This window comes from Octodon degus, unplaced genomic scaffold (genome assembly GCF_000260255.1).
Source record: "Octodon degus isolate 3935 unplaced genomic scaffold, OctDeg1.0 scaffold00117, whole genome shotgun sequence".
NCBI lineage: Eukaryota > Metazoa > Chordata > Mammalia > Rodentia > Octodontidae > Octodon > Octodon degus.
The window spans coordinates 9,382,000-9,393,617 of record NW_004524693.1 but is presented as its reverse complement, the minus strand read 5'-3'; the positions used below and the strand labels follow the sequence as shown (position 1 = coordinate 9,393,617).

The window sequence follows — 11,618 nt, the reverse complement described above, 5'->3', positions numbered from 1 at the left end:
GTCCTGGGGTGGGGAAGTCTCAGTACTAGGCACAAAAGTGGGGGTTGTGGCTGTAGCTAGGAAGGTGGGAGAAACCTACCATTGTTGTTGTAACAATCTGTTTTACAGCAGGTGGGAAGAGAAGGCCATACTCAGCATACCCCTAAAGTCAAGCTGGCCCAGCTTGACAGTTTTAGTCATTCCACAAGAAATTAGTGAGGGCCGGCCGCGTGCTCCTTCTCCGAAGTGCCCTGGAACACGAGTCGCAGGAAGTGGAGTCAGGCAGCGAGGCTTCCAGGAGGAGGCGAATTCAGTACATGCTTGTGAAGGAGGGCTGATGTGCACCCGTGCAGGCTCCACAAACGCAGAAGACTAGGCAGGCTGGGAGGAGGAGGAAGGGGGCGGAGATTGAGCCACAGGAGAGGCGGAGAACCCAGATGAGGCACCGTAGGTGTGAATGGTGGAGGGGGCTGCGGGAGGCTGAAGAGGAAAGGAGGCAGGGCAGGGGAGCGGTGGCCCAAGGACGTGGTGGGGTCGAGAAGCTGAACTGGATGGGAGGAGGGACGCAGGACGAGGGAGGCGGTGGCGGCGGCGAGGGGGAGGAGAGAAGGAGGGGAAGGAGGAAGCCAGCGCGCCTGCTGCAGGGAAGGAGGAGCTCTTCGCCCAGGCACCGCCGGTAGCTGCGGCCGCCAGGGAGCGAAGCGCTGGGCGCTGGGCGTGGGGAGTGCGGGAGCGTAGCGTTCGCCCGAGCCGGGGCCAGAAGCAGAGCTGCAGGTGAGTGAAATCCCCAAGGGGCGCGGCGACCCGTCCCCGGGGCAGAGCAGGAGGCGTGGGAGAAGTGCCTGCCCGGGTCGGAGGGAGGTGGCGGGCTGTAGCCCAGCCCCTGACTGGCCCGGCCTCCCGCCCTCCCTCTCGGCTTCCTCCCGCCGTTGCCCGCGCGAGGGGGGCTGGTCCCGGGCTGGCTGCGGGCTGAGGGTGGCGCTGCCGGGAGGGAAGGCGGGTGACTAGGGCTGGGGGTGGAGCTGAGGGACTCCGGGGTGTACCCGGGGGCGGGAGGCTGGACCGGGACGGCTCTAAATTGGCTGGAGGGGCCGTTGGTGGCGAAGTTGTTAGCTGGGGCAGAGACGGCCACGCGGTTGCACGAGTAAGAGATCCCCCTGTGGAGTGCGTGAGACGAGGAGTCCGGCGTCCCTGCCATCCCCGTCGCCCTCCCCGCCTTCCCGGCCCTGCTCTCACCCCCTTTGTACCCCCGGTTCGCTTCCGCGGCATTGCAGGGTCCCCTGAACCCCCATCTGACCCTCTCGGCCTCCTGCTTCCCCTGACTCCTGCTTGCTTCGCCGCTGCCCCGTTCCTCTTTTCTTCCCTGCTAGTTACCCCTCCCCGCTTCGTTAATTCCCGATGCAATTGCCTCTTTGAGACCTGTTTTTCCTCTCCTTCCTTTTAGATTGGCCAACGGCTCCTTTCAACCCTGCCTCGTTGGTGGCCACTGGAGAAGCGCGGGGGGCTCCCCAGGCAGCCGTGGGGACAAGTTAGAGCCAGCACTTTACCCCGGGCCTCGCGTGTAGCTTCCTGTCCCCCGTTCTAGGTGCCCCAGTGTCTGGAGGGGGGTGTGGGAGTGTTCCCTCCTTACATGTTCTACCACCCAGGCAACCCTCTGGGGTCCTGTTCCACCTCGCTCTTGCTTCCTGCACAGTGGTCAAGAGGAACCACTTTATATCATGTCCCGGTACAGCTACCAAAGTCTCCTGGACTGGCTCTATGGGGGCGTGGACCCCAGTTTCGCAGGCAATGGGGGCCCGGACTGTGCTGCCTTCCTCTCTTGGCAGCAGCGGCTGCTGGAAAGTGTGGTGGTCCTGACCCTGGCCCTGTTGGAGATCCTGGTGGCCCTGCGGTTCATCCTGAGGCAGACGGAGAATGGTAGGGGTGGCCGTGGCAGCCAGCCACAGCAGGTGACCCAGCGGCCAGAGGAAGGCAAGGAGAGCCTGAGCAAGAATCTGCTCTTAGTAGCCCTGTGCCTGACCTTCGGGGTGGAGGTGGGCTTTAAGTTCGCCACCAGGACCGTCATCTACCTGCTCAACCCCTGTCATCTGGTCACCATGATGCATGTGAGTCTGTTGACTTTTTCCTGGGCAGCCTAAGTGATAAGACTCATTTGGGTGCTCAGGACATGGGTAGTGTAAGGCACCCCTATCCCTGTGGGAAGTGGGAGTCTTAAAAATATTTTTCCAGTGTTTGGCTGTGTTTGTACCAATTTCAAATTTGGGGTTTTTCATGTTTTCCTGATGTATCGGCCCCACAGTGGAGGCAAGGAAACTTGTACCCAAACCCTAGAAATGAGTGGCACTCAGGCCAGCCGCCCCTCCCTTCCCAGCCCTGCCCTGCCCTACCCTGCCCTGCCCTGTTCTGTCCTGGCCTTTCACAAGCAGGAAGTCCAGCCCCAGCCAGGTGCCCTTGCCTTATCGGTGGTCTGTGGCCCAGCCATCTTCCCTTTTGCAGTAATTTTGCAGGGGCCTAGTGACCCCTCTTTCCTGGAGGTAGTCAAGTAAGATTCCTCGTCTCCACTGTGGTACTTTGGGGAAGTACTTTTAGGGGTTTCTCTTAATGACACTTTCATTTGGGAACCTATGCTCTGGGGAAGAGATATGTCTAAGAGTTCGAGTCCCTGCAATGCCCATAAGCTCCTACTAAGTGCTCTCTAAACCAGGCCTCATACTGACTCATGAACTTTGGATTTGTGATCTCCATCTATGGTGACAGAGTCTTTACTTTTTTTTCTTCCTTCCTTTCTTTTTTTTTTTTACTTTTTGCATCTTTAACTCATTCTTTCTCCAGGGATCATGGTCCATGGGTCCTCAGAAAGCTGATTTTTTTTAACCTTCCCAATTTCCTTGCATTAGGAATACTTAAGGAAAAGAAGTGGGATGGAATAGAAAAGTTGCCAGGTGCATAAAAATAATCTGAGTGAGGACCAAGGATGAGACTGTCTTTCTATACTGAGCCTGTACAGAGAGATGTTTTTTTTTTTTTTTTTTTTTTTTTTTTTTTTTTTTTTTTTGAGACAGGGTCTCACTTTGCAGTTCAGGCTGGCCTTGAACTCACTTTGTAGCCCAGGCTGGCCTTAACTCACAGTGATCCACCTGCCTCAGCCTGTGGAATGCTGGGATTGCAGGCATGTGCCACCATGTCCAGCTAGAGAGATGTTGTGAAGCTGTAAAATCATGGAAGAGGAAGGGGACAAGGGGAAAGCAGTCATTTAGATTTCAGACTGTGGAAGGCTGGTATGTTTTTAGGGGCAGTTTTGAAACCTACATTTAACATTTTTATTGTTCTATATTTGTAGATGGTTATTCTTAAGAGACTTATGATGACCCTGTATGGGGCAAGAGGTTGAGACTATTATTTTCCATTTTGTGGCACTGGTAGTGTTAGGGATGGAAGGTCACTTTCCTGTAGCCAAAAGATGAATTAGCATCTGAGATGGAAAACAAACCCACCCTTTTTTGGAGTTGCAAGCTGTCAGTCCCAAAGTGGGGGTGGCAGTGAGTGGTGACGCTGACCTATGGGAAGGCCAAGCAGATGAGCATGATGCTTACTTGCTTGCTCTGTGTTCTTAGGAACTGATGGGATTGTATATTTCTAGCCTCTTTCCCAATCCTCAAAATGTGGTGAATGACCTGTGGCCCATTCCTGTCTTGCAGATCTGGCAAAGAGGTGTTTGTAGCTTTGGAATAAGGAGACTATTACTGATTGAATGGCTAAAACATGGAAGGGAACATTTTACTCAGAGAGGACTTTTTTGGGAAGTGATGCCATTCACAGGAAGTCCAGGGCTGTCCCAGCTAGACCTTCTGTGTAAATTTGAACCAGTCCTCTTTCTTTCTTTTTATGAATGGGCTTTTTGTTAATGAGAGGAAACAACACATCTCAGCTACTGCTGTGTGAGGCTGTCAGGACAGGAGTGCTTTTTTAGGATGGCAGGTGTTGAGGGTCAGAGAGTGCCTCTTCTACAAAGGGGTCTTCAGGTCTCTGGCAACCAGATATTTAGAAGGTCAACAAAGGACTAAATTCAGCCTCACTGGGCCTGCTTCTCTTATGATAAGGTCAAACCTGGCAGCACCATGGGTTTTAGGTAGAAGATATTTAGAGGCGTTTAGAAGACTTGGGAGACCTAGCTTCAGCATTTATTAGTTATATAGAAAGTACTTTTCTTGGGCCTCAGTTTGCTTATCTGTAAAATGGGCAGAGTTGCACTCATAGCTCTTGACAAACTATGTTCAGTGATTCTTTTCTCCATATGTAGTGGGAGGGGGTGCAACACAGAACTGTTCAGAAAGGCTTCTAATCTCCTTGTCCAGATAAGGAAAACTAGTTTATTCTCTGTGGATGTCAGGGTAAGCAATCTGTGTTCTTTTCCTCCATGTGTTTTCCTTTTTGAAGTAAACTCAACCAGATCACCAATAGGGACACTTATAGAAGATGATGGCACCTGAGGAAGAGACGGATGTTTAGAGACTATGGTCTGAATCCTGTCACCTGTGATATTTTTAGTGTTTTTCACATAAACGCTGAGGCTGTAAGATGGGGGTGGAGAACAGAGTCATGCTGAGGAATTTTTTGAGTCCCACTAGGATTATTCTCCTTTGCTATTTACCCCTAAATCACTGCTTTGTATCATTTAAATGGAAACCTCTGGCCTTATTGTTCATAAGGAACTATCACAAACATTATCTTATTTAGTTAGGGTTATGGTAGATCGCTTTAGGCCTAGATGAAGAAATGTTAAAATATTTCCCATGACCATTTCCAAAGAGGAGACACTATGTATAAAAAATGCTTTGGTAAGTGACTTATGTAAATTAAGCTGTATTATAGCAGAACATTCTGAGGCTTAAGAAAAGGGAGATGTTAGCTGCACTGAAAGGACTATCTTAGCAAGAGCTATTTCTGATGTGTCTCCCTCAGCTGGATGACTGAGTTTCGCTTTGCAGAAATGCCTCTTCCTCAAAGTCAGTGCAAGATAATAACAAGAGCAGTAATGCTTTAGGCCAGCAAGAGAGGAGTTGGAGGGAAACAGGTTAGTTCCCCTATTTCCCCTTTTTCAGTCTGTGAGGAATTCATTCTAAATGCCTTGTTACACAAACGCCTGTCATAGCACGGTGCCTTTGCGTGTTTGCCAACTGTAGTAGCATAAAGAAGGGTAGCACTTGCGTCTGAATTATTCTGTTCTTGCTTACTACTGTTGGGTTTCTTTTTGGTCTTACCTGATTTCCCAGAGGTTCTGGGACTGTAGACTGGTACTAATTCAGCAGACAGTAGGACTGAAGTACCACCATCTGACAGGTCAGCTCTGGCCTAAAATGTTTGGGCCAGAGTATATGCCATTCTACACTTTTGAGCAAGCACTAAGGTTAGTATACCACTATTGAACCCCTTGCTAAATATCAGTGGTGACTGTCAGTTATACCAATAGATATTTCTTCAAGTGTGGCCAGTCCTCTTTTCCTTGTGATTTTTGGCAGGTATGGGTAACAGGAATGTATTTCCTATGTGATTATGCTGTTCACTAAAAAGCTTCCAGCAATTCATTGGTAGAAATGTTTTTTATACATGAACACTGGAAATCAAGGCTTAGCAGGAAGATATTCTCATAGCTGTTAAAGTCCTCAAAATCTGCAATCTCTTAGCAGAAGGGTTAAAATGATAGTTTGGCTTATTGTAAAGTTGGATGATCTTCAATTAGTAGATCTTCCTTGAATCCAGTTATGTTGTGTTTGTCTTAAGAATTGAATGCATATATCATATTTTTCATGTCTTGTTTAGTTGTCCAGTTCCTATCGGTTCTATGTATATGTACCAACACCTGATTAAGCACAAACTTAGTGGTCACAGTATATACATTCAGTGTCTACATAAAGCAGTGTGCATTGAAGCTGAACGTTTGGTAAATAATAATTGATGCTGTTGACCATTTAGCTAAAAGTCACTAACTTTTTTGACAGTAATACTGAATGAGCTCGATTCCTTTATAGAGTTGCCATTGCTATTTGACTTTCTGTCTTGTATATATATGAAAAATTTGATATCCACCAAATACAGCTTACTTGATTTGAATTCACCAGCTTCTGCTGTCCTTCTTAAAAGGGTAGAGTGGCATATACTAAAAAATTCCTGAGCTACTGGTAACCTTTTTTGTAATGCATTGAATACACAGTGATGAATTCAAGTTACTATGTGATGGATTTGTTTTAGAGAAAACCTAGTGTAATTGAGAACTTATCTTTCTGTTTTTCCCCCTTGACTTCAGACCAGACACACCTCCTCATTCCCCATCTGTTGTCTGGAGTGCTGATTACTATTCCTGCTTGGAATTGCTGTTGGTGGGTAATGGGTACAATGAGGGATCCAGCCATCTGCTGGAAGTTTATCAGATGGACTGTGTCTTGTGTCAACATTCCAGGGGGACTCAAGAGGATGATGTTTATGTGGGCCTCAGCAGTGAGGCATGACATTCCTCTTTACCTTGCTTTATTTCTTACTTCAAAGGATATTTGCAGAGAATTTTCCCATCATTCATTGCTACAGTCTTTCTGGGACATCTGTCATAAAGAGAGTTGGTTTGGATTGGTGGATTCAACAGTTCACAGACAACACTGGGATTTAAAATAATGATGCTTATCTTGCTCATGGCCTGCTTCGGGAACCTGAGAAAATTATTTAACTTTTTTCTATTCCAGTTGTCTGTGTGAAATGGGCCACATGGAAACAAAACATTTTAATCCTCTGAATAACTATGGGATCACTTAGAGAAGCTGAGCAAAGCTGAACAAAACTGGCAGATGACTAATAACATTGTACTTTAAACTCAAAAACTGACAAGCCTTACCGCCTTTTGCCTTTCTTTATACCTACTGGAAATCATTGTGCTAATCATTTCTATTGCTTTTCTCTGGATCCCTGCCCCTACTTACATACCCTTGTAATAAACTACAAGCAAACTGGATTTGTAACTCGTACCAGGGGTGTAGCTCATACCAAGCCAAGAGGAAAGCTCTCTTCACAGTCTTTCCATGCCAAACACCAGGTATTACAACCTGGCATTACATGTGCTTTAAAATAACTATACGTTTCTGGTTTCTATTCAGTGGAAGATCCACAATGTCCCTGAGTTTTCGACTGTTTGCCACCTTTTTAGTCTTTGTGGGATTGGCTTTGAATTTCTTCTATAAATATTCCCCTGAATGTTTTCTTTCATGAAACCTTTCTAGAGACCTGACTGCAGTACTTCTCATCACTCTAGTAACCCCTGTTCTCCTTTGCCAACCCACTGAGTGCATTTCAGAACGTTAGGTTTGAGCGCTGGACATGAAGCTCAGTGGTAGAGTGCATGCTTAGCATGCATGAGGCAGTGGGTCTGATCCTTAGTAGGTGTGTACACATGCACAAATTGACAAATTGAATTCTTCAATGAATATCTTTATGTGAGTGTAGGTAACTTTGTGTTTGGCTTGGTTGCTTGTTTTTGCATGTTTCTTCAGTCCCCACTGGTAGCAGGAACAATTATAAGAAAGGGCATGCCATTATGTAACTAGCTCAAAGCTGACCTCAGTATTGTACATGCATGTTGTCTAAAGTGTGATTGGATCTTGGTGACTGAGGGATGCAGCTTTTGCCTTTCCTCTTTCCTTCTTCTTCCTTTTTTTTTTTTTTTTTTTTTTTTTGCAGAGCCAGGGATTGAACTCAGTCCCTTGCGCTTGCCAGGCAAGTGCTTATTCTACTGATCCCCTTTCCTTTCTTCTTTGGTGGCCCTGTCTGTATTTCCTTGAGATCTCATGGACATGGCTCCTATATATTTGTTGTTCCTATTGAGAGAATCTTCCTGTCCCTGTTTTGGAATAGCCAGAGTGAAAGGCAGTTTCAGCTATAACTCATGAATCTTTTCATAGAATGTCCATTGTAAACAGCTCCTTGTTGGAACTGTGACCCACTCTTGGCCTAAATTATTATCTGCTTGTATTTTCTTTCTGTACTTAGTACAGGGTCTACAGAGACTGGAACTGATAGTGACCCTTCTGGTTTCGGCCTCCCAAGTGCTGGGATTATAGGCTTGCACCACAACGCCCAGTCCCTGGCTCAGTGTGCCCCAGGGGTGGGGCCAGCACAACATGTGGGGATCGAACCCTGGCAGCTATGCTCTGCCTAAGTAGGCACTTTAGTCTGCTGAGCTATCTGTTTGGTTTTATCCCAATCAGGAAATAATGCTTTTGGATCTTGGTCCTAATTTGGCAGATATCTGGATATGCCAACTTTCTTCTCTTGCCTTTTTTTTTTTTTGAGATAGGGTCTCACCATATAGTTCTGGCTGGCCTGGAACTCACAATGATCCTCCTGCCTCAGCCTCTCAAGTGCTGGGATTACAAGCTTGTGCCACCATGCCCTGCTGGAAGGTGGATGTTAAGGTACTTGTAAAGTACCATGAATTACATCATCAGAGTATTTGACCCAGGCCTCTTTGTCACCTTCTAGTTCTACTTTTCTTTCTTCTCAGTTTCTAAGATCTGCAGAGTCTAGTAAGAGAGATTGTTGGTACCTGGTTGCTATATGATACCTCTCTGTGAGACTCTTGCTTTAAATGCTCGTGGGATTGATTTTTTCATTTCTACATGCAGTCAATAAACATTTATCAGATACCTGTTATGGGCCAAACATTGGAGCCAGGCCCGCGGGATTCAAAGATAAATAAGAATCAGTATTTGGTCTCATGTTGCTCACAGTTTAGATGAGACAGACAAGACAACATATTAACTAAATTACATTATCACCTGTACAGTAACAGATTTGAATGAAACACAAAGGGAAAGGGTCCTTTCATTCCAGTACATTTAAGGAAAGCTTCCTAGAGGATGTGACATTTCAGCTGACATGTGTAGGAGGAATGTTAGCTCCCTTAGAGCAGTGACCCTTTTGTCCTGTTTTCTATGTTAGTTTATAGAACAACGCCTGGCTCTAGTATATGCTCAGTCAATGTGTATGAAAGAATGAAGGCACTGGAGAAAGGAAGGGAACTGTAGGCATAAGAGACAATGTGTGCCAAAGTGCAGGGTTGATTCCTACTTCAGAGGAAAATATCTGAACTGTAATATGGTGTCATTTACATCTCAGTATTGGAAACTTATTTCTTCCTGGTTTTTCTCTCATCAAGCCAAGTAAAATTCTAGGAATGCTGTCTCATTCCTGGGCTGATGATCAGAGAAGCGCAAATGCTCTTGGATTCTTGATAGAGGACTTGCAAGATAGAGAACTGTTTTCTGCCTGCTGGCTCAAGGAGGGTCAGTGCTGTGAATGACAGATACACAGAGCTTTGAGGTAAGTGGGCAAACATTGCATACAGGAAGATAGGAATTTTACGTGCAGCTGAGGGCTGACTTTTAATGTTCGTGGCATGCTTGCAACCCCAGTGAGCTCCAGAGCAACTGGAAGAAATAAGAAGGAAATGTGGTCTTGTCATTCTTTTCTTTCTTTTTTTCTTTTAATGAGGAAAAACAATGAAAACAATGCCAAAAATTTTCAAAAGAAAATAGTAGGAAAGTAACAATGGTTAGTACATTGTGTATAGTTATTTTTGGAGTACTTGCTCAGATTACAAGATATAGGCATAAAAATTGATCAAACAATATGAACACAAACCCTTTTCTAAAGAACTAATAGAGATTAATAGTTTAATTATCTTATGTTTTCCTTTTCCCTTCCTTGTTTTCTCCTTCCCTCATCCCAGTTTCTCTTTCCTTTTGAGCAGTTTCTTCCCATTTCCCAACATACAATAAAGATATTGAATGTTATTTACTCTTTCAACTTCTTGTGTTAGGGAGACAACACAATGTTTATCCCTGTGAATGTGATTTATTTCACTTATGAGTATGGTCTCAAGTTGCATCAATTTACCTTAGAAAAGCCTCAAGTTTACCTTTTTTAATAGCTGAGTAGTACTCCATTGTATAAAAATACCACATCTTTTTTAATCCATTTCTTAGTTGATGCTCATTTGGTTTGTTCCCAAGATTTAGCTATGACAAATTGTGCACCTATAATCATGGGTACACGTATATCACTGTGGTATGGGTATGATATTTTCAATTCTGGAAAAATACCTAGAAGGGAAATAGCTCAGTTGAATGGGACCTTTAATTCTACTTTCTTGAGGAATCTCTAAACTGATATCCACAGTGATTGCATCAGTCTGCAGTGCCACCAACAGTGGAGAAGGGTTTCTTTTCCTCACAACCCCACTTTGTTATTAATTGATTTCTTGATGAGAGCCATTCTTTCTGTGGTGAGATGGCATCTCAGTGTTGATTTCATTTGCATCTCTCAAAAGACCAGTGATGATGAACATTTTTTCATATATTTATTTGCCATTTATATTTCTTCATTTGAGAACTGTGAATTAATCTCAGATGACCATTTTTGCATTGGGTCTTTAATTTTGGGGGTGTCTGCTTTTCTAAAAAAAAATCTTTATATATTTTAGACAGAAGTCTTTTGTCTGAGGGACAGTTGGCTAAAAATTTTTACCCACTCTGTAGGTTGCCTTTGTGTAAAAGCTTTTTAATAAGATGAGATCCCAGTCGTTGATTCTTTGAACTATTTTCTGTACAGTTTAGATTTTGTTCATGAACTCTCTGCCTACACCTCTGTTTTCAAGATTTCTACCTACTTTCTTTTCCAGTACATCTAGTGTTTCTGTTTTAATATTTATTTTATATTTATTTGTTTATGTATTTTGTGGTACCAGGGATTGAACTCAGGACCTTGCACTTACCAGGCAGGCATTTATTCTTTTGAGCTATCTCACTGGCGCTGTTTTAATATTTAGATTTTCCCATTTTAACTTTAGTGACAGTGATAGATATGGATCTAGTTTTAATTTTTAGCATGTAGACAACCATTTTTTCTAGCATCATTTATTAAAGAAGTGATTTTTCTTTCAGTGAACATGTTTGGCCCCTTTGTAAAAAAAAAAAAAAAAAATTGGTAGCTGAGTGTGTTTGGAATTGTATCTGTTTCTTCTAATCTGTTCCACTGATCCTCAGATCTGGGTTTTTTTTTTTTTTGGCAGTACCATGCTGATTTTATCACAATAGCTTTGTAGTGTACTTTCAAGTCAGAGTGTAATGCTTCCTGCCTTGCATTTGTTGCCCAGGATTGCTTCTGCTGTTCTAGATCTTTTTTGGTTCTAAGTGAATTTTAGAAATGCTTTTGCTAGTTCTGTGAAGTATGTTATTTTTTTTTTTTTTTGTGGAACCGGGGATTGAAGTCATGCCCTTGTGCTTGCCAGGCAAGCACTTATTCCACTGAGCTATTTCCTTGGCCCCATGTTAATGGTATTTTATTAAGGATTTCATTAAATCTGTATAACAATTTTGGGAGTATGGCCATTTTCACTATATTGGTTCTTTGTGTTCATGAGTAAGGCATAGTTTTCCATTTTCTGTATTGTATTCAATGTCCTTTTTCAGAGTACTATAATTTTCAATGTATACATTCCTTTGATAGATTTTTTTTTTTTTTGCGGTACTGGGGATTGAACTCAGGTCCTTGTGCTTGCCAGGGAAGTACTTATTCTACTGAGCCATCTCCCTGGC

The 11,618-nt window shown here is 44.2% G+C and overlaps 1 protein-coding gene across 6 annotated transcripts in view; it reads left to right on the top strand.

Moving 5' to 3' along the window:
- The first annotated feature begins 263 nt into the window (after positions 1 to 263).
- Tmem164 (transmembrane protein 164) overlaps positions 264 to 11,618 on the top strand; it is a 202,884-nt gene continuing 191,529 nt past the window's right edge. The window contains exons 1-2 of one of the 6 annotated variants that reach the window (XM_023699904.1): positions 264 to 430; positions 1,424 to 2,084. In XM_023699904.1, the coding sequence (XP_023555672.1) occupies positions 1,698 to 2,084 (387 nt within the window). In that variant the 5' untranslated portion in view covers positions 264 to 430; positions 1,424 to 1,697. Of the gene's footprint in view, positions 431 to 629; positions 754 to 1,036; positions 1,124 to 1,423; positions 2,085 to 11,618 lie in introns of those variants that run through there. The other 5 variants (XM_023699903.1, XM_004640037.3, XM_023699908.1 and 2 more) reach the window with 5 other exon arrangements.